Source organism: Cibotium barometz, chromosome 25 (genome assembly GCF_041138505.1).
Source record: "Cibotium barometz isolate CiBa-2024 chromosome 25, ASM4113850v1, whole genome shotgun sequence".
Classification (NCBI taxonomy): domain Eukaryota; kingdom Viridiplantae; phylum Streptophyta; class Polypodiopsida; order Cyatheales; family Cibotiaceae; genus Cibotium; species Cibotium barometz.
The window spans coordinates 14983309-15005460 of record NC_141070.1 but is presented as its reverse complement, the minus strand read 5'-3'; the positions used below and the strand labels follow the sequence as shown (position 1 = coordinate 15005460).

At 35.1% G+C, this 22152-nt stretch overlaps 1 protein-coding gene across 1 annotated transcript; it reads left to right on the top strand.

The window, feature by feature from the left end:
* The first annotated feature begins 8249 nt into the window (after positions 1-8249).
* LOC147624287 (cysteine-rich repeat secretory protein 55-like) lies at positions 8250-9374 on the top strand. The gene has a single exon (XM_086819921.1). It carries the CDS (start codon positions 8287-8289, stop codon positions 9001-9003), a length of 717 nt encoding a protein of 238 aa, XP_086676047.1. The 5' UTR covers positions 8250-8286; the 3' UTR covers positions 9004-9374.
* Positions 9375-22152: the final 12778 nt, after the last annotated feature.

Sequence of the window (22152 nt, the reverse complement as noted above, 5' to 3'; positions counted from 1 at the left end):
TCAAATAGGCATACCACGTACACACCCAATATGAAATTGCCATTTATAATAGATTCGACTGGCTTTAAGACAATCCTTGAATAAAATCATAATATTTCTGATCATCATTTTCCAAAATTCGAAGTCCATTATATTAAAAAAATGCATCCTCTGAACTCTTCGTTGAAGACTAGCTGGCCAACCAACAACGAGATCCAGTATCAAATTTTTGTTCCCAAAACCTTTCATTTTTGTCCATCAGATATCTTCCTCGACGTAAACCTGGGTGTCTTAGCAACTGCGAGCCCGTGCATTGCCTGGTCAGAACCCTCTAGGATCCTCCTTAGGTGTCCTAGCACTTCACTCAAAACCTCTTTGTCGGTCCTCGCCCATCGTACCGAAAGCGCACCATTTTAACCGTATCGGGGTTGGTCAAGTCCTCGGCAGGCTTTGCCGCCGCCGCGCGGGCGATGTCCGTTGATGAGTCCTCGCCAACAGAGCAGCTGTTCCAACAAACCTCCTCTTAGAAAAACATAAGCCAAATGCTTCCTCCAGCATTCTCGCATAAAACAGTCCTTTGAATGAAAAACAGAGTTTTCAATGAAAGTGAGATTCCAGTTTGAGATCGGTTCCAAAGACCTTTTTCCAATAACTCCCAGTTTCATAAATGAGGATCCTTGATCTCTCATGAGGGTAATCTACCCATCATTTTATCCATTTATCGAACTAGATTCTTGGTGAGATTGGTCAGGGAAAAACTAGATTAGTTCCGGTAGTCTATTCTTTGGATTTAGTAACTGGAATTGGTTATGAAGTTTGTCTAATTTAGTTCGAGAGAAGGAAAATTAGGTTTACTATCTGACCTTATGTAGTCTAACTAAATTCATTCAATTTAGTTCTACAAGGATTCCTTTTAGATAATCATTTAGTTTTTGGGTAGATATCCATTTAGTGATTTTACCAATTCAAATATCCAAGATATTCGTTTTCCCACATAAATTCTCAACCTTAATTCATTAGGTAGAATTATGATGGAAATTCATCTTTTGACATTATAATTTAATTCAAATCCATCTTTTCTCAAATATCATGAAAATTCATCTTTTAACTAAAATATCAATACCTTTTTTTTAAATAAACTTGAAATCCTTCTTTTTCTCATTCCAATGAGTGTAATCCAATTATCATGGGAATTCCTCTTTTCCATAAATTAAATCTATTAAAATTCTTCGTAAAATTACATAAAAATAACCATTAACTTCTTTAAGCTAAAAATTTCACTTTTCTCATTTGAACATTTGAATTCCAATATAGTGGGAATTTCTTTTTTATCATTTAAACTTATCTATGCAAAAAGATAAATTTAACTAAAATTTTCTCTTAAAATTTAAATAAAAATCTCCATTAATTCCTTTGCACTAGGAATTACACTTTTTTCATTTAATTAATTGGATTCCAATATGGTGGGAATTCCTCTTTCATCATAAAAATTTAACTATACAAAAAGATAAATTTAACTATATTTTCTCTTCAAAATTAAATAAAAAATCTTCATTAATTCCTTGCACTAGGAATTATACTTTTCTTATTTAAATATTTGAATTTCAATATGGTGAAAATTCCTCTTTCATCATAAAAATTTATCTATACAAAAAGATAAATTTAACTAAAATCTTTCATAAAATATACATTATTTTAGCATTCTAATTTTTTTCTCTAAATCATTGGAATACATGAATTTTCAATGTCATGGGGATTACTCTTTTAACATAAAAATAAATTACTAGAAATTTCTCTTTTTCCTAATTTACTAATTATGCATAAACATAAAAATCAATTTCTCCATGATTACAATGAGAATCATTCAATTAATCTAGGATGATAATTCCTAGAATATGGTAGGAAGACCTCTTTTCATATTATGAATGAAAATGTTTTATGTGTTTATTTTACAGAAATTTTATCATCGCTCTGTCGTCTATTACTAATAATTCTCAATTTAATTGAAAGAATGAAGTTTAATATTATTGATATGATTAGAATGACCACTAATTGGATCATTATCCAATTATGGATTGATTCATAATGTCTCTATGAAATAAATACAAAAAAGCATAAAAAAGCTATTATTTTGGCCTCCAATCAGACAAGCATAGAAACTACTTTTGGATTAGAGAAATGCATCATCAGAAGCTTCATTTGGATTGAGAATAGGTCATAGGAATGACCTTTCTTTGGGGGGAGAGAGAGAAATGCTTAAAAACCATTAAAATTAAGCATAAATGAAAATTTATGTGTTTCTTTATTACAATTCATAAAAGAACTTCAATAGTAATCAAAAGCAATTCAAATTAAAGCTTCTCAAGCTTGAGAGTGGTTGAAAAGAGAAGCATTTGGAGTTTTAATAAGAAAAAGACAATAATCCACACTTTACCTTCTAATTTACATGATTCTTTGATCACAGTAGAGGTCCCCAACCAATCAATTGGTTTGGTATGTTGTAGGAGTCACCAAGGAAGATTGAAGAGAGAGAGAAGCTCCAATCTCTTCAATTTTGAAGAGGTTTTTAGAGGATAATAGAAATTAAGATTAGTTTAGAGTAATACTGGCATAGTTTAATTCACAGATAGTAATACAAAGGAATGAGGGTATATTTATAGGAGAGGGAGGCCACTAACTGAGTCCAACTAAGTTCTAGAATTTTCCAGCTTCAGTTTGGTTGAATTTGGACAAGATTTGGACCAATTTGGCTCCCTTTTTGATTTGGTTTGATCCAGGAGAGAGGAGAGATAAAAATAACCTATTATTTTTGAGTTTTAAACTCATCCAAGCATGTGAAATAGGCACCTCCTTGAAGGTCTCCCTTTTCCTTACACATGTGTCAAAAATGAATGATTACTCTAAAATATCTCATTTTTTTATTTTAATACTTCATAATTTTTAACTAATAAACCTAGTACTTGGTCAACTCATCTTATGTGAGCATTTACTCATTTTTGGGTATTTTCTTTTATTCTTTGGATTTATCTTGTCCCAAAACTTGGATTAATCTTTTTGGTCCATATAGGAACCTTAGTTGGACCATAATCAAAAAAATTTTAAAAATCTGGACCCTTAGGCTAAGGTCTTCTGAATCAATTTTAATTGATTCCAATTGCACCTTGGAAAGTCTATTTTGATTTTATGCTTCAGGGAAATATTTTTTTTTGATATTTGTAGAATTTATTTATAAAAAATATCCCAATATTGATTTACCACTCTCTAGAAATTTTTATCTCACTAGGCAAAACAAGAAAAAATGATATTTTTTTGTATTCAGAAACATATAATGATTACAAGGGATTGAAGTAGAGGCTTATTTGATATTCAGGCTGAGGAGGAATCTTACACTCTTAATTAGAGGTTCATATTCATCTTCAAGCTATATGTGCAGGTTGTAAATGTCTATTTTCTATGTATTCCTCCTTGCTCTTGATCCCTCTGCCATCCTCTTGATTCTCTCTATGTTCCTCCTTGCTCTTGATTAGTAGAAAAATCTGAATGGAAAGAGAAAGGTACCAAAATAGTAAAAAAAGTAAAGAGTCCAACTAATTTGCAAGAAACACCTTGATTTTAAAGGTACCAATACTTGCAAACTTTGATATGTAATAATTTCAAAATTTGAGGTAAGGTTTCTTGTAGGGAGGGAAGCTGAAAACCTTCAAAATTTGAGGTGAAATTTCTTGAGGGAGGGAACTCGAACTATTTTTGGATGATCCTTGGTTCAAATTTCAAGATATATTCTATTTCGGCTTTTGTACGTAGAGATTTTTAGATATAAGTTATTAAACTTGGAGAATTGACCAATTCATTGTTCACGTAGTACATATAGTACATGAACAGATTAAAGACTTCGAGAACAGGCAATACTATATCATTTTTATGTATATTTAAGAATAGAAATATATCTTCTATATCTGAAGAAAATGCCAAGAGAAAATACGCCAAAATCAATTTCACCTTATTTTTTAAGGCTTTTTGGATTATCTCTCTCTAATCTTAGTTGGCACTTCTTAGAGGGCCCAAAGTTGAGTCCAAAATTCCCCTAATGAATGGTATTTCATAACATGGAATTTATATAATCCATGGAAAAAGGAGAGAAAATGGGACTGGTGATGAATATTTGAAGTGAGTTGCCTTACACTACCACAAGCTAGGGGAATGGAGTCAAATGATAAATTAAGACATATTTCACATGACGGAGCAGTGTACAAAACATATGGAATTGCGTTCTAACTCTTTATTTCATTATTATCAAATATACCACGTGAAAATGTATTATTTTATGTGCCTTCAATATCAATATATAATATGGAGACCATGGAACTATTAGTGGGACCATTGGCTTGCATCTAGTCATGAGCACTAGCATAAAAACAACTATCTAGATTCTTAGGTTCTTGTGCTATGTTGATGAATGCACTAAATAATCATAAAGTGCAAATGTCGTCTAATGATTCGAAGGACACTTAGATTGAATACTTTTACCACCCGTTTGTTGGTACGAATATTCTACATCAAAGAGCAAAGACACACACAAAAAAAAATGCATGATCAAGTCATTAGGGGAAATTTGGGCTCATTTTTGGGCCCTCTAAGGGATGGTTTGCTATCTTTACCTTGAAAATGGGGGTTGGGTAAACATTTCTTACCTTATGTTAAAACCCCATCATATGACATATCATTGGAAAGATCATGAAAAGTAGGTCTTATAATTTCAAACTTCGAAACATTTGGAGTTGCTAAAATCAAGATATACCATTTTCCTCAATCATGTACAAACCCCATCATGTTATATATCAATGGAAAGATTTTGAAGAGTAGATTCTATATATGCAACCTCCGAAAAAATTGGAGTTGATTTACAAAAAATTTACCATGCCCCCATTTTTTACGATGTGGCATTCCTTAGAGGGCCCAAAAATGAGCCCAAATTTTCCCTAATGTATGAAGTAGTGATGTCCATATCTACCACTTGTGGAGGGTGCCTATAATCGCCCGACGAAATACTTATGGGCAATTCTCCCTACTCCAGGAGCATGTGGAAGCAAGATAGAATAAATCCCCATGTGAATTTACTTCATGTATGTAATATAAGATTAAGCATTGTATAAACAAAAAGCCACTTATGAGTATTGAACATGCCAAGCCACAATTTCCATGTGTGTGAGATTAAGCATTGTATAAACAAAAGGCCACTTATGAGTATTGGAAATGCTCGCCACAATTTTCATGTGTGTGAATACTTATAAGTAATAGGCCATTTTTCAAACAATTGTGGGCACTCGATTGACCACATTTTAAGTGTGTGTGGTAACACTTAACAACCTTGTATGTAAGTCACTTTCTCTCATAATGCAAAATACTCTCCCATTGTATGATTAGCTCTTACACTTATTAACCCACTTGGTAATATTATTCCTATCTTTATAAAAAATTGCATCTGCATTTGGCATGCTCCCAAGTTGCTAACCCTCTTGGTAATCTTATTCCTATCTTTATAAACAATTGCGTATGCATTTGACATGCTCCCACATGGCACACTTCAAATCTACACCAATGCAATGGTTCCTTCTTAATAAGAATTTCAAAATCTTCTTAAAGGTTTCATTGACAAGGATTCTTGTCTTCTTGTCCTTGTCAACATTCACTCCTCAACTCCAACTCCAAAAGAGGTAACTCTTTATCACATCTACACTGAGGTAGTTTAGATGTATTTCTTCAACTCTCAAGAGCTAGATTTTGCTAGGGTTTCTAGGTGGGAGTTAAGGTTAACTTCATTATCAACATTGGGGTAATTTAGGTGTATTGCTTTTAACTCCCTATAGCTAGATGTTTCTAGGGTCTTTTTTGAAATTTAAGGTAAAAAATGGTTTCTAGATAGTTAGGGGATACTTGCGATGGCCTCAACAACCATTCTGATGGCATCATCATCAAAATGGTTCTAGTGGTATAGGATGAATTGGAGGTTCATTAAAAATGGGACCTTTTAAAGGTGCTAGGGGATTGGGACCACTACGTTTGCTCCTCCTACTACTAGAATTGCATGCACTTCTGGGTGAGTGTAGGTGGGAGTCGGCGGATGGTGTAGCCCTACCATCAATTTTTTACTTTCTGAAGTGTACATGGGTCCCATAAAAGAGGGTTTCATTATTGATATTGCAAGCATACTTCTCACCAAAGGATGCACATAATTGTGTTCCCCATAGGAAATATGTGTGGAAAAATTGTATTGATATTGTTGTATGGCACAAGACGAGGATACCCATCACCATAAGTCCTAGTGAGATAATCAAGCACTATGTAACCACCATGAGGAGGTAGAGGTGTAATTGGATGTATTCTTGCTAGTAGTGAATTAATCAATACGCAATCATCATAGGTCCAAGTAAGAGAATCAAGCACTATGCAATCATGAGGAGGAGGCGTTTATCATTACCTATGCCTTTTATCATGGTTCTAATTAAAATACAAACACACACATCTCAAAGTGATCTAGGCCTAACAAGGCCCTCCTCTCATCCAAACCTACACTTCCTTGATAATTTCCTTAACTTACAGGTGTAATATCTTAGAGTCATTTTGGACACCAACATATCTTAGACCTATTTTGGAGACCACCTCCTTGCGTAGCTACTATACTTCTTGTATCTTAGATCATCATCATGTGACGTATCCACATGCTCAAAATTCTAGCCAACAGGATATAGGATAGCATACGCCTTAGAATGATATGTAAAATCAGCCTGTTGAGCAGCCCAAGATGCCTATATAAGTGTTGAAGAAATCAAAACTACATTGATAACAAAAGAGGTATATGAACCCTTGCTTATATTTGGATGATCTAGTGAGTAACTTATAAAAATAGTGTTTATTATTATATAACATGATTGGATATTTGGATCATCTAGTGAGTAACTTATAAAAATAGTGTTTATTATTATATAACATGATTGGATATTTGGATCATCTAGTGAGAATCTTATGAAAATAGTGTTTATTATTATATAGTATGAGTAGATATTCCATTTAAAGCCTGATAAGATGTGTAAAAATGTGTGAAGTAGTCTCTTATTCTATATTAATAATATGGCTCAAAATTTGTAAAATTTCATCTAAAACAACAGTGCCTAAAAGGATAGGTGTATATGTGATTGGCTCTCACAAAATACACCAGCAAAGCATACCATTGTACATAATATGTGTGTAAAATTTAGTCCTAGTCTATGAATGTTTGATGAGCTATAAAAATCCTCAAAGTTAATTTTTTTAAGATAGTTAAATGCCTTAGAAGTACATAATATGTACTTCTAATTGTTTTTAAAGCCTAAGATGGATTGTATTACACCTTGTATATATGTTTGTGAAGCAATGCACTTCCAAAAAAATTCGAAAGCAATGAGAAATTAGCTAATTAAAGCCTTTGATCCAAATATAGTCGAAACAGCTCTGCATTACGATTGTAATTTGGCCTATGAACTCTTATGAAATTAAAATTCTAGAGGTAACCAATGTGATCCCCCCAATTTTCCTTCACTGTGTACCCATGATGATATGAAAAAAGGAAACCTTTTATTTTCACTATCCATGTGTTCTAAATAATTCCATAAAGTTGGTGAGTAGAGAGGATATAAATATGTCCACATACACTTTTCTATCTTATTACCAAACTAGTGTTAATGTTTTCTGAAATACACATGGCTCCACTTGTAGTTCTGATAAGAGCAAATAGTGACGAAAATGTTTGCTCAAAATTCACGTACCCTCTTCAACCCTTGCGAAAGCGATTGATATAAGGCATTGCAAAAGTAAATTTTTTTTTGAATATTATTGTCATTAGATTATCTTTGGCACTCACGCATGATATAGTTGCCTTGGGCCATGAGGTCTATTTTATCTTTTTATGAATGGTTTTTGAGAAGGCTATTATATTTTGGTATGAGACCACCCATTCTTCCCATTATATAAACCTTCCTCTCCTCTTTCTTTAACCTTTCAATGAAGGTAAGCTGTTAGCTCTTGAATGGTGAGAAGACTAATGTCCCCATAGGCCTAGTCAGGAAAGATGAATTCCACGTTCAGAAGTGGCGCACATTAATCTCGTTGGGCATTTCGATTCAAAAAAGAAAAGAAGAAAGCATGCGAGTGTTGTGAGCACTGCCAATATTGCGCACTATATCGCACTAATTGAATTGCGTGTGTGTTCTGCGCGCTGCAGACGTATATATAGCTACTGATGAAGGCCCATCAAAGGGGTGATTAACTAAGATGGGGAGGGTAATCAAGGTTTTGCTTGGATCTCTACTGTTTACGATGATGATGATGATGATCAGTGGGAGTGCAGCATTCAATCCCTTAGGTGTGATTTTTAACCAGTGCAATCCTGGCAAATTTCCCAATAACAGCGCCTCAAGCCAAGACTTCAACGTCGTGTTGGAGGCTCTAGATGATCTCTCTTCATCAACAGGCTTCGCCACGGCTAATCAGAACAAGTTCTACGCAATGTACCAGTGCAGAGGCGACATCCAAGTCAGCAATGCAGACTGTGCAGACTGCGTGGCGGAAGCGGTGAAGCAAGCGAAGAGCAAGTGCCCGAATGCTATTGGCCAAAAGATTCAGTTGGAGGGATGCTATCTACGTTATGAGCAATACGCTTTTTTCAAGCTCGACACAAGCCGGATTGTGACCTTCTGCAACGTCAACCAGAACACAGACAGCGCATTTCAGCAGAACGTGGCTTCTGCCTTGAAAACCGTCATAACTGCCGCCCCTGCCCATCCCAACTACTACGCTTCCGCTAACGCCCAAGCAGGCATCAATGCCCTTGCCCAATGCTTGGGTTACCTCTCTCCCTCTGAATGTGCCACCTGCCTTGCAGCCAATTCCAATGCTTGGCAGCTGGACTGCAACCACGCAGTGGGCGCTCAAGTTCACTCCGTGGGTTGCTTCTATCGTTATGAGACATATGCTTTCTTCAATGCATGATCACATTTGTGGCTCTACATGGAGAGCATGTGCTAAGTCTATGAGTTTATATAAAAGAGTTTGTATGCCATGAAAACGTATCCTCCTTTTGCTCCCACTTTGTTCATAGTTCCATAAGTGTAAGCACTCCCATAAGTGTAGGCCTTGTTGCTCTATATGGAGAGCACGTGCTAAGCCTATGAGTTTATAAAAGAGTTTGTATGCCATGAAAACGTGTCCTCATTTTTCTCCCACTTTGTTCATAGTTCTGAAACAAGCTTCTTTGACAATGCTCATGAACTATTCCGATGGCACAAATCACATGAATCATTCTAAAGTAGCAGAAGTGCTAGGTATACACTGGAGAAATGTTATTTCAGCTCATTCTCGTCTCTGCAGACTAAAGATGATGACGAAGTACTTCCATTTAGTACATGTGAAATACAACTCCCTCGAAGTATCATCATAACCTGTGAAATCAGAGATCTTGTGTACGCCTTCTAGAACTCTGAAACTCGAGTTTCACCCAATAAAAAGGATGTCTGTCGTCGGAAGAGAATAGGAAGAAAAAGTGTGATCTGACATCCGGTCCATCTTCTTGATGAGTCTCAGGTATACAACCAGCTTTTTCAAATATCTAACTTGTTTTCCATATTAGGAGATATGGGCTGAGGTGTATTAACTTGTGTATAACATATGATGTAGCTTGTAATATTTTGTAGTCACACACAGTACTTTGTAGTGCACGGCATAGTACTACAGTACCTTGTAACTACACTTGTAAGTACTCCACAGTTCCTAATTTATGTTTACACTAGTACCTTTTAAGTACTCCACAGTACCCTGAAAGGTAGTCTAGGTACTCCTCCAGAAGCACATTTCTCCTTGGCTAAAGTACCCTACAGTTCAATGTTATGTACTCCAGGTACCCTATAGTTCAGTGTTCTGTCGTCTAAGGTACTTTGTAGTAAACTAAGTACAAAAACCTGCCCTCCTCTAAGGTAGTTCCTCAACTCCATAAGTACATTTCTTGTTGGCAAATGTACCCTTAGGTACATTGTCATGTAGTCTAGGTATGTTTTATTAAATTTGGTAACCAAAACTACCCTATAAGATAGTCTAGGTACTCAATAAGTAGATTTCTTGTTGACTGAAGTACCCATGGGTACACCCTTCTAGAGTCCAAGGTACTTTGTAGTAAACTAAGTACCAAAATCTTCCCTGTAAGGTAGTTTAGGTACTCTATAAGTACATATCTTGTTGGCTGAAGTACCCTTGGGTACATTGTTATTTACTTTGTAGTAAGTTTATTACCTAGAACTAACCTATAAGGTAGTTTAGGTACTCTATAGGTAGATTTATTTTTTACTAAAGTACAACTATGTACCAAAACATACCTTGTAAGGTAGTTCCTCAACTCCGTAAGTACATTTCTTGTATAGCAAAAGTACACTTGGGTACATTGTTATTTAGTCCAAGTACTTTTTAGTAAATTTGGTACCCAGAACTACTGTGTAAGATAGTCTAGGTACTCCATAGGTAGATTTCTTGTTGACTTAAGTACCCATGGGTACACCCTTCTGGAGTTTAAAGTACTTTATAGTAAACTAAGTACCAAAATCTTCTCTGTAAGGTAGTTTAGGTACTCTATAAGTACATTTCATGTTGGCTAAAGTACCCTTGGGTACATTGTTATTTAGCCCAGAGTACTTTTTCCCAGGGTACTTTGTAGTAAGTTTGTTACCCCAGAACTACCTTGTAAGGTAGTTTAAGTACTCCATAGGTATATTTCTTTATGACTTAAGTACAACTAAGTACCAAAACCTACCCTATACGGTTGTTCCTCAACTCCATAAGTACATTTCTTGTTGGCAAAATTACCTTTAGGTACATTGTTGTTTAGTCTAGGTACTCTTTATTAAAGTTGGTACTCAAAACTACCCTGTAAGATAGTCTAAGGACTCCATAGGTAGATATTTCTACCCAAGGGTACACCATTCTGGTGTCCAAGGTACTTTGTAGTAAACTAAGTACCAAAATCTACCCTATAAGGTAGTCTAGGTACCCTATAAGTACATTTCTTGGTGGGTGAAGTACCCTTGGGTACATTGTTAGTAAGCCTAGGGTGCTTTGTAATACGTTTGTTACCCAAAACTCCCCTGTAAGGTAGTTTAGGTACTCCTAGGTAGATTTATTTTTAACTAAAGTACAACTAAGTACCAAAACCTACCCTTTAAGGTAGTTCTTCAACTCCATTAGTACAAATCTTGTTTGCAACAAAAAGTACCCTTGGATACATTGTTATTTAGTCCAAGCACTTTTTAGTAAATTTGGTACCCAAAACTACCTTGTAAGATAGTCTAGGAACTCCATAGATGGATTTGTGGTTGACTGAAGTACCCATGGGTACATGTCTGTTAATGAAATTCCATTCATACTTGCCTCAGCGTACCTATGGCATCATCGGCACAAGCAGAGCGTCCACCACCTGGTCAATCCCTCTAGGTTCACCTAGTACTTCACTCAGGGGTCGTTTCATGGTTCCTAACTCATAGTACCCAGGAGTATAATCTCTTTTATCCATAAAATCCATAAGGATTCTCCGTTGAAGATCAACTAGATCAACCAACGAGATCCAATTTACCAAAACGGAGCCATGGACTCATCCATTGAAGACTAGCAAGGTCAACCAACCAGATCTAGGTCTGTGTTTAGAAAATAACTCCAACTCAATGTTCCATTTCTTTCTTGATGCACGCGTGGTATCCTGGGCGAGCAACATATGGTCAGCACCCTCTAGGATCCTTCACAGAGGTGACCTAGTGCTTTAACCATAGGCCGCTTCCTTGGCCCCTCATTCACCGTACCCGAAGCTCACCATTTTAACCAAACCGAGGTTGGTAAAGACCTTGGCCAGTCTTGCCACGCGAGACGTCCTTCTTTGTCTCTCCGTCTGGCTGTTTGCAACACTCTCAACTTAGGTCCACAACCTCTTTCTATAAGATAGTCAAAATGCTTCCCCCAGCATTCTTGACATAAAATAATCTTTAAAAAATAGGTTTCATATGCAAATACAATTTCCAAGCAAAATTCCTATCTTTCCATATCATTCCACATTTAACATCATTTCACATCATTCCTCATCATCATTTCACATCATTTCTCATGATTCCACATCATTCCACATTATTTCACATCATTCAACATCATTCCACATTATTTCACATCATTCCACATCATTCCACATCATTCCACATTATTTCACATCATTCCACATCATTCAACATCATTTCACATTATTTCACATCATTCAACATCATTCCACATTATTTCACATCTTATTCAGATTTCCACAAACAAGATGGTCTCTTTTCGCTTTGAGCGAATCAGGTTTGATTATCAACTTTTCTTGATCTAGTTATCAGAATTTTTTGTCCCACAATCAACCAGGTTAAGAGTAATATGGCCACCTTTTGAGAGATGCATAGCTCTAAAGACTATGCGTGTTTTGCTTACTTTTTGAGATTATAATTGAGAATCTAACAATAAGTTTTCAAAAAACATGCCAAGATAGGGACAATGTTTATTATTTCCATCTTCAATCGAGAAAAAAAATGATACAACTATATAAAGGAGCTATTTTCTAAACATATAGCTTATGGCATAGTTACGGTTCCTAATAATCATTGCTATCTATATCAACACCATCACTAGTTGATGTGCCTTTCCTTGAGAAGGTAGATGAGACATCCTCTTCTTCACTATCCATAAATACATTTTTTTCTTCTATGTGTACACTTGAAGCGTAGACTCCTTAGGTCATCTACCATGTTAGCATGATTAAAAATGTGCTACAGAGTGCAACTATAAAAAACTATTTATAAATATATTACAAAAGATTTATCTTGATACAGTAATTACCTTAATTATAAAACCCTATTTTGGCTCTTGAGATGAGAGTAGTATTAAAATCCATTTTGAAGCTCTTGAGATGAGAGTAGTATTAAAATCCATTTTGAAGCTCTTGAGTATCACAATTTCTTTATTGATAATATATACTTTTTTTTAAAGAGTTCGTTATGTACATATGAATTTTAAAATATCATGAATGCTTCTATTTAAAAGTTATCTAATTTTAATAAATAATTACACTCATTTTTAAAGAAGATGTGTCCTTGATGTGACAAAAAGGAGTTAAAATGGTAAATTTTTGTTCTTAAATGAAATTAGAAAGCATTAAAAAGGTCGCTTTAAGAAACAAAAGTTTATACTTTCCAAATTACTTTTTTGTAAAATATCAAGCAAGAACTTGGGTTCAAATCCTATAGGTTACTACACATGGTGGTAAGGATGTTTTAGCTACAACATTTGTGACCAACTTAATGCAGAGTAAGAACTTCTCAGCTAAGAGTTGATGTTTTTCATCAACTTGATACAAAACATTAACTTTTATGAAAATTTGATATTTTACATCAAGTTGATGTAAAACATCAACTTTATATGCAAAACATCAAGTTTCTACACAAAAGATCAACTTTTTTACAAAACTTGATGTTTTGCATCAATTTTATACAAAACATCAACTTTTCCACAAAACTTGATGTTTTGCATCAAGTTGATGCAAAACATCAACTTTTCCACACAAGTTGATGTTTGCATCAAAGTTGATGCAAAACATCAATTGTACCACAAAACTTAATGTTTTGCATTAAGTTTCAAATGTTTCGGGAGAAGAAAGTTGAAGAATCGACGGTCGATTTTCACAAATGGCCTATTTTTGCAATTATGTTCACGCAGACATGCTCAAACAACCTATTCCACAAATTTTGAGTACCAATACGACTATGTTTGGATTGGATACGAAAATGTAACAAAGCGATTTGTTGATGCAACAACAAATTGCTCTTTGACGTCTACATATTGCATCCAACATAGTCGTGTTGGTACTCAAAATTTGTGGAATAGGTAGTCTGAGCATGGCAATGTAAATGGAATCGCTAAAACAGGTGGTTTGTGAAAATGGACCTCCGATCCTCCAACTTTATTCTCAATGAGCATCTCAAACTTGATGCAAAACATTAAGTTTTGTGCTAGAGTTGATGTTTTGCATCAACTGTGATGCAAAACATCAACTCTTAGCCTATAAGTTGATGTTTTGCACCAACTTTGATGTAAAACATCAACTTTTAATGGGCTATTTTTATTAACTTTGAAATATTTTTACATTTTTATGAGATTTTTTTATTTTTGTCACCAAAATGAATCTGTAAAAACTCATTCCAAATAGTAGATAGTAGCTAATAAAACCTTAAAAATTTTAAAAAAAATCCTACAAATCATATAATTAAAGAAAAAATATGCCTAGGATAAGGTGATATAGGCAAAACATAGGTTTAGGGCTAAGGACCTGAAAAACACATATGGTCGCAACTTTTGACTATAAATTTGAGAGGAGGTCATTAAAAAAATTTTCTTGTCTATGTATCCATGTAACCTTTGTATCATAATAAATAATATCACTACTACATAGTAGATGCCAAAAATTCATGATAGTAGAAGAGCTAGATGAGATAATCCATGATGACTTGTAAGCCATTGGTTTTGATCCAGATATGCAAGGCTCCATTGATTTGGAAAACCATGAGTCGATTGATTTGCCAATCCTGATTTTTATTCTATAATTCAATTTAAGCAAATGCACGTGGTGGGACCATCTATGTTGGGGAGGGGGTGCATGTGAGCCTGGACTTTCCATGCCTATGTGTAGTAGTATGCTCTCGAGCATAGGGGATCTTGAATCTACCGTCATCGTGAAAGCTCCAGGCTCCTCTCTACCACCATTCAAGAAGCCCTAAGCTCCTCTCTTTTCTCTTTGTACACGCATGTCCTCCAAATAATTATAACCATAGCTCGTTCTACACTATCCTTAGACATACCATCTCTCAACATTCTTCACATGTACTCTAAATCATTGTAACCAGAGCTCATTCCTACACTACTCTTAGACACACCATCACCTACATTCATGATAATGGCTATCTAGATCAAGCATCAACATATGCATACATAAAATTTTGCCACCATCGCATATGTACATGATATAGGTTATAATTTCTTCTGCCACCCTTATCCATATTGCATAACAAGAATTTCCTTCATAAAACCAAATGCCTACGTGGGTAAAAATTTACGCCCATAGGCTATATGATGTATGTCTCTAAAATTGTCGTGTTGAAAAATATTTCAATTTTCTACTCTTTTAACATGCTTAGGTTTACTGCTGAGAGCCTCCATAGTTACCGCCTTCTACATATATATGAATAGAAGTCTACCTTTGCACACTTATATGCTGACCTCTTTAAACTCTTAGCATTGGTTGTATATCATACCCACTATCTGCTTATAAATAATAGAGCAAATAATTATGTCAAGGTAAGTATATACTAAAGGCTTTGCTATTTGGGTCTAGAAATAGACTCAAGGATGTTTTTAGGATTTTTCATAAATTATGGAGCTTATATTGTTATGTATTCTAATGTTTTTTGAGTGCTTATCAAATAACATACATATTTATGCATAGTGGTAGAATTTTCCCCAAGAAAGTCCATTAAAAAAAGTGTCTTACATTCATGAAATTTATAAAGTAAATTTTTATTTGAAAAAGATCGATATTTCTTTAAGTTGTGTAGACTCCTATGCCATTTTGTAAGTTAAGTTTATTTTTATGTCACAAACAACAGTAGTTTATAGATCTACAAAGGTCACACGTGTTCTCAATCTTGAAAAATAGCAACATTCATATAATTTTTAAATTTATACATGGATATCTAGATGTGTTTGAAAAAAAAACTATGTTTTTAAGCCATTTTTGAGATTTCATGCATTTTGGGAGAGAATCTTTTTAGGTATGCCTCGTCAGTTACCTATTTTTCTTGCAACAGTGTTTTATCTCTATAGCTGTATGGATGTAGAGCTTGGGGGGGTCACTCACAAAAAATGTAAATATCACGTGCGTTCAACAGAAGCATATTTTTAATTTATGAAACTTACAGAAATATATTTACATAAGGGTATGATTTAAATTTTTTTCAAAAAAATTTACAGATTCATAAAGAAAAGGGGATATTATATGGATAAAAAAATTCACAGATAAAGGATTTAAAATATAGGCCTTGAACGCACGCGATAGGGGTATTCTACATATAGTGACCCCCCCGAGATGTAAAGGATGTTGCAAAAGATGTCGATGAAGGTGAGGACACACCTCACCCTATCATAGGAGCTTGTAGGCATGTTGGAGGAGGAAATGTACCACAGGATGAGTCCGAACTTGTCTCCCATTGGAAAAAAAGAAAATTTAAAGCAACTACTTGTAACTACTTGTAAAATTTAAAGCAACTACTTGTAAAATTTGGTTATGTATAAGTTTGTAGTGAAAGTATTCATAGCATGTTTAAGTTTTTTGGAGTTCTTCATGGATAATTTAAAGCAACTACTTGCAACTACTTGTAAAATTTGGTTATGTATGAGTTTGTAGTGAAAGTATTCATAGCATGTTTAAGTTTTTTGGAGTTCTTCATGGATATAAACCTAGTAAGTATTATTTGTAGTTGTAATCTATATTTAAACTCATCAGGCAATCTATGTCTAAGTGACATGAAATTTGGTGACTTGATGGGCAAGGATTTCATAGCTTACAGTTGTTGACACATGGATTAATTTTTTATTATCACTTCTTGGGTGTGACTTGGAAATGTGTAGGAGATATTTCTTAGTGGAGGAGATTACCCGCCCCACATCTTGAGTGGTGAAGGGCCTTTTGACAGGAGATGCTACTCAAGACACATTGGGATCAATAAAAGGTATGTAATATTTACTCGCTAGCTATGTGTGCTAGAGCCTTTCTTAAATTTTAGGTCCATCTATACATTTTTTTAAATTCTGAATGTATGTCAACAGGATGCATTATGAGCTAGGCTATAAGCTAGGCATACATCACGTCTTGGTAGGATGGGCAAGAAGGGCTTTATTGCCACTTTTGTAAGTAATTATTAGAATGTTTACATTTGGTCTTATACATGCATGTAAGTGTGTATCATATGTTCTTAAATAATAGGTGAAGGACTATGGTCACGAGCCCACTCCTCAGGAGATAGAGACGGCCACCTATTAGGATTATAGGCATGTGAAGAGACCCAGCTACCTCTACCACCTACTTTTGTAAGTAATATCTATTAAATGTCATTCTAGTTCTAATTAAAGTATTCAAACATTAGCTAATTAACTTTTCCAAAGTGTAGGAGTTGCGCACGACGATGAGGACATGATAGAGGTAGATCAACAGAGTGTCATTGGACATAAATCTACCTCGATGATTGAGTAGCTTACACTAGGGGACGATGATCAGGAGGACAATGAGGATACAGATCATGCAGACTACATGGCCCTCCTCCTCCTTGCTCTAGATCCCTAGCTTGTTTTGAGCCCCATTTCATATTTCGAGGCATTGTACATAGTTATACTATTACCCATAGCATTCATATAGGATTAGGTAGACTCTGCATTCTACCATTTGTAATCATTAGATTTTACCATTTGTAGATATTTGATCACTTTATATACTTTGCACTCTTGTACTCTTATATATATTTACATAAGCTTTTACTTTTGTTCAACTTTGTGCACAAATGTAAATTGTTGAAGTATAATTATGTGCTTACCAATGTTATAATGCGCCATGTTGAACTGATGTTTGCTTACTTGTGTGCTCGACCCCTGAGAGAGAGAGAGAGTTCTTTAATGTGTGCTCAACCCAATTGGGGGTAGAGAGAGAGAGAGAGAGAGAGAGAGAGAGAGAGAGAGAGAGGAAAGGAGTAATTTGATAAATTGTATGTATGTGTGCTCGACCTGAGAGAGAGAGAGAGAGTTCTTTAATGTGTGCTCAACCCAATTGGGGGTAGAGAGAGAGAGAGAGAGAGAGGAAAGGAGTAATTTGATAAATTGTATGTGTGTGTGAGAGAGAGAGATAGATAGAGAGAGGAGTACTATATGTGGGAGAGAAAGAGAGAACAGTCACACTAAATTATGCTAGTTTTTAATCGGGTAAAAGTGACGTTGGGAATCGCTTAAGCATTGCTCTTCATCGCACAAGCGACGGATTATTTCTTTTAAATGAACCATATTTATGAGATGGTAGGCATCGTTTATGCCATGAAGATAACGTCGCTTAAATGATGAAAAATCATCCCTTATGCAATGGCTTATCATCATTTCGAGCATCGCACACATGATGCTTATTAGCAACATGTGTAAAGATGCCCGTAGTAGCAATAGAAAGGGGCGGCACTAAGGGGGGTTGTGTTGTAGTGATATGAAGCATTAAAGAAATACTTAGCAAATGTAGGCATCCATCTACTCTTAAAGGTACTATATATTTTAACTCTTTTAGTTATTTTCTAATACTTATTGTTTTTCTTGTAAATATGTTATGCTAAATATCACATTGTACAGTTGTTGTAGGAAGCTAGAGAAGAATCCTCGGGTGAGGATGCGATGAGCCATGGAGAGAGTGATCATGTTGTGATCGTGATCATGATGGTGATGATGAGGAGTCGGATAGATCTGGTAGAGATACATCACCAATATAGAATTTACTCGTTGATCTCTACATTTTGTATCTTTAATCATGATGATGCATTTTCTACACATTTATCTCTACTTATATCTTTTATAGTTGTATCATGATGATGCATTTTCAAAGCGCGCATGCACACACACACACACACACACACACACACACACACATTGATGATTATCTCAATATTAAGTCTTTTTTAATACAAGATCATTGCATGCTTGAATAGATTTTTAATTAACATTCTAAATTTAAATTTGGTAATATATTCATGATTAACCTCAATGTCTGTTGCCAACATCCTCTTTTTAAATCATAATATAAGAATTATGAAGTGTAAACACCAAAGATATGCACCAAATGTGAGCCCCAAAGATATACACAAAGTGTGAGAACCAAAGATATGCATCAAAATGAACTAACCATAAAAGAATGAGAGAGAGAGAGAGAGAGAGAGAGAGAATACAATGAATAAGTGCGTATACATAAAGAGAGCATTTATGATTGGTAAATGTAACGTCATTCAAACTTATAATGATTATCAGTGATGTTTGGTGTCATAGAAATAATGCTAAGAGTGACATTATCACAAAAGTGACACTAAATGTCACTTTGTAACATTTAGTGTCCCAAAAGTGATACTTGAACTGACACTAAAAATGTCACATTTGTGTTACTTGGAGTGACATTAAATGCCACTCCAAGCAACACAAATGTAACATTTAGTATTCACAAAAGTGCCACTTAGAGTGACAGTAAATGTCACATTTATGACACTTGGAGTGACACTAAACATCACTCCAAGTAACACTAAACATCACTCCAAGTAACTCAAATATGTGATTTAGCATCACTTTTGTGACACTAAACGTCACTCCAAGTGTCACAAAAGTGATGTTTAAACGTCACTCCAAGTGTTACAAAAGTGATGTTTAGTGTCACTCCAATTTTTTGAAACTTAACATCACTCTATAAGGTAAAATTTATGATATTAACATCACAAAAAGTGACATTTAACGATGTGTCTAATACGTCACTCGTAATGTCACTTGAGACCCCCAAGCTTTATGCTTATGAGAGATGTTTGGAGTGACACTTAGCACCTCCTTTTCTTGTAGTGATGAGAGGGATGATTGCGTGATGGAGAGATTATATGACAATGGATGTTGACTGTAGTTTTTTCATGGATGCCGAAGGAAACCGTTTAAAAAACTTGCCTATAAACTTTGGTTAATCAACTTCCAAGAACTCATTTATCAAGTGGACCAAGGAAAATAGTAGAGACATGCAGTACCTAATAGATGTAATAAATACAAAGTTTCCAAATCTACGTTAATGAAGGATGGGCCAAAGAGAAAATATAATTATATCTCTTCAGTAAGAGGTCTACCATATGCCAACAGCATGATGGCCGCCTATCCTAGGCATTGCTCAAGCAAGGAGAGAAAAATTATAGAGAAGGAATGCCTATCGTAGGCATTGCTCAAGAAGGAGTGAAAAATTATAGAGAAGCAGTTTGTAGAGAACCCACACGACCATACACAATGAAAAGCAGCAGCTTAGCACAAATTGGTTAGGATAGGCCTCTCATATTACAGTTCAAGTCGCAAAGCCATCCTTTGTGCAAAATTTTTAAGTATTATCACATTTTTTAAATCATCTTTCCATCTTATGCATATAATTACTTAAGATGATTTTTTTCCTAGAAAGCACAAGTTAAAGAAGAATATATGGAAATTGTTAATCTATTTTGGGGTGGTTAACAAGAGTTGCCATTATAATTCTACATCAATAGGCAATTAAGAATATGGAGACTAAAGAGTAATATGGAGATTGTTAACCTATTTTGGGGTTAGCAAGGGTTGCCACTATAGTTCTACATCAAAAGGCAAAGATGGAGACACCAAAAGCATGTACGATCAATCTATGAAGCAATAGTGTACTTGGAATCTATAACTTGGATAGGTGCATAAAAATGGTCCATCGACAGAATATTTATGGTGATTCTTCCTACTCCAAGAGTGTGTGGCAACCTACTAGAATGGACTCCCTATGAATGTACAAGTCATGTATGTACTATAAGATTAAGTATTATAAAAGTAATAGACCACTTATGAACCTTAGGCGTCTAATCGACCACAGTTTAAGTGTGTGTGAATACTTTATATGGCCTTGCATAGAAATCATTTTCTCTCAGAATGTAATATACCCTCCCATTGTGCAATTGAGTCTTGATCTTGCTAGTCCTCTTCTCTAACCTTCTTCTTTAATTCATGGTAGTGAGTATGTGTGAGTGATGTGAGGTGAGAAGAAGAATGAGGACATGTAGTCTAACATGACAGTATGGTAACACTCATAGCTGGTGTCTAACACATGGTAGTGAGTGTGTGTGAATGGTGAGAGGTGAGAGAAGGGACGAGGACCTATAGTCCACCAACACGACGGTGTGATTGGAGCTCTTGAAGCGATGTTCTTGGGCTCAGCCATTGGAAAGATCTCCACAAAAGTTGTATCTTGCTAAGGTAAATCTCTTGTGTGTTTTTAGGAGAGACCGAAGCGAGCGCTAACAAAGACATAATGAGAAAGAAACATGGCAATGGCTTTTAAAAAGGGAGCAATAATTCAAGGTCTTATTGAGGTGAAATTAACATTATTTCATATTCTCTTTTATCTTTTCTAAGAACACAATAGTTCTCTATGTAATTTCTTTATTTTCTATTTTGTATATGATGATGATGATGAAGATGAGCTTCACGATGAAGATGAATAGGGCACTCTAGGATATTTTTTTGTTTAGAATACATGGTTGAGGATATGGTTCCTCTTTTTATATATATCATATAGATCACAAATGTCCTTTTGGTATTTTGGATATTAAATTTAATGTCTTTCTATGCTCTTAAATGTTATGAGATCTTAATCTTTTTAACATGTCCTTACTCTTAATGATGTATACTTAAATTTAATGGAAAAAATCGGGGTAGAATGGGGGAGATTAATCACCCCCGTTATTCTGCCCCAAATTTTTTTGGTATGTGATTTCTTTTGCTTTGAAGTTATGAACAAAGCTAAAACGCGCCTATAACGCGGCCTAGCCACAAACCTATAGCCACATTGTCAAACCTTGTAATTGCGAAACATGATTCTTTTACTCTCTAGATCCTTTGATTTCTTTGTGGATAGAAATGCGGCTATACTCCCCTATTCTGTGTAGTGACATATTAGCATCTTGTCCTCACCTCACTTTCTCTGACATGCAAAATCCTAAATTTTCAAATTAACACAAATGTATGGAGGAAAAGGGGAGTAACACACATATACACACATGCACACACACGCACACACATAGAGCATCTACATTTTCTAGGCTATTGTGAGCATCTTGTCTTCACCTCACTTGCTTTGACATGGAAAATCCTAAGTTTTTCAAATTACACAAATGTATTAAGATAGAGAGGGGAGCAAGGATTGAGGGAGAGGAGTGATGTTGTAGGGAAGAGAGAGAGAGAGAGAGTCACAGAGGTGTGACAAACTCG

Excerpts from the sequence above, each read along its gene's own strand:
- LOC147624287 (XM_086819921.1), top strand. The coding sequence starts at position 8,287 with ATGGGGAGGGTAATCAAGGTTTTGCTTGGATCTCTACTGTTTACGATG.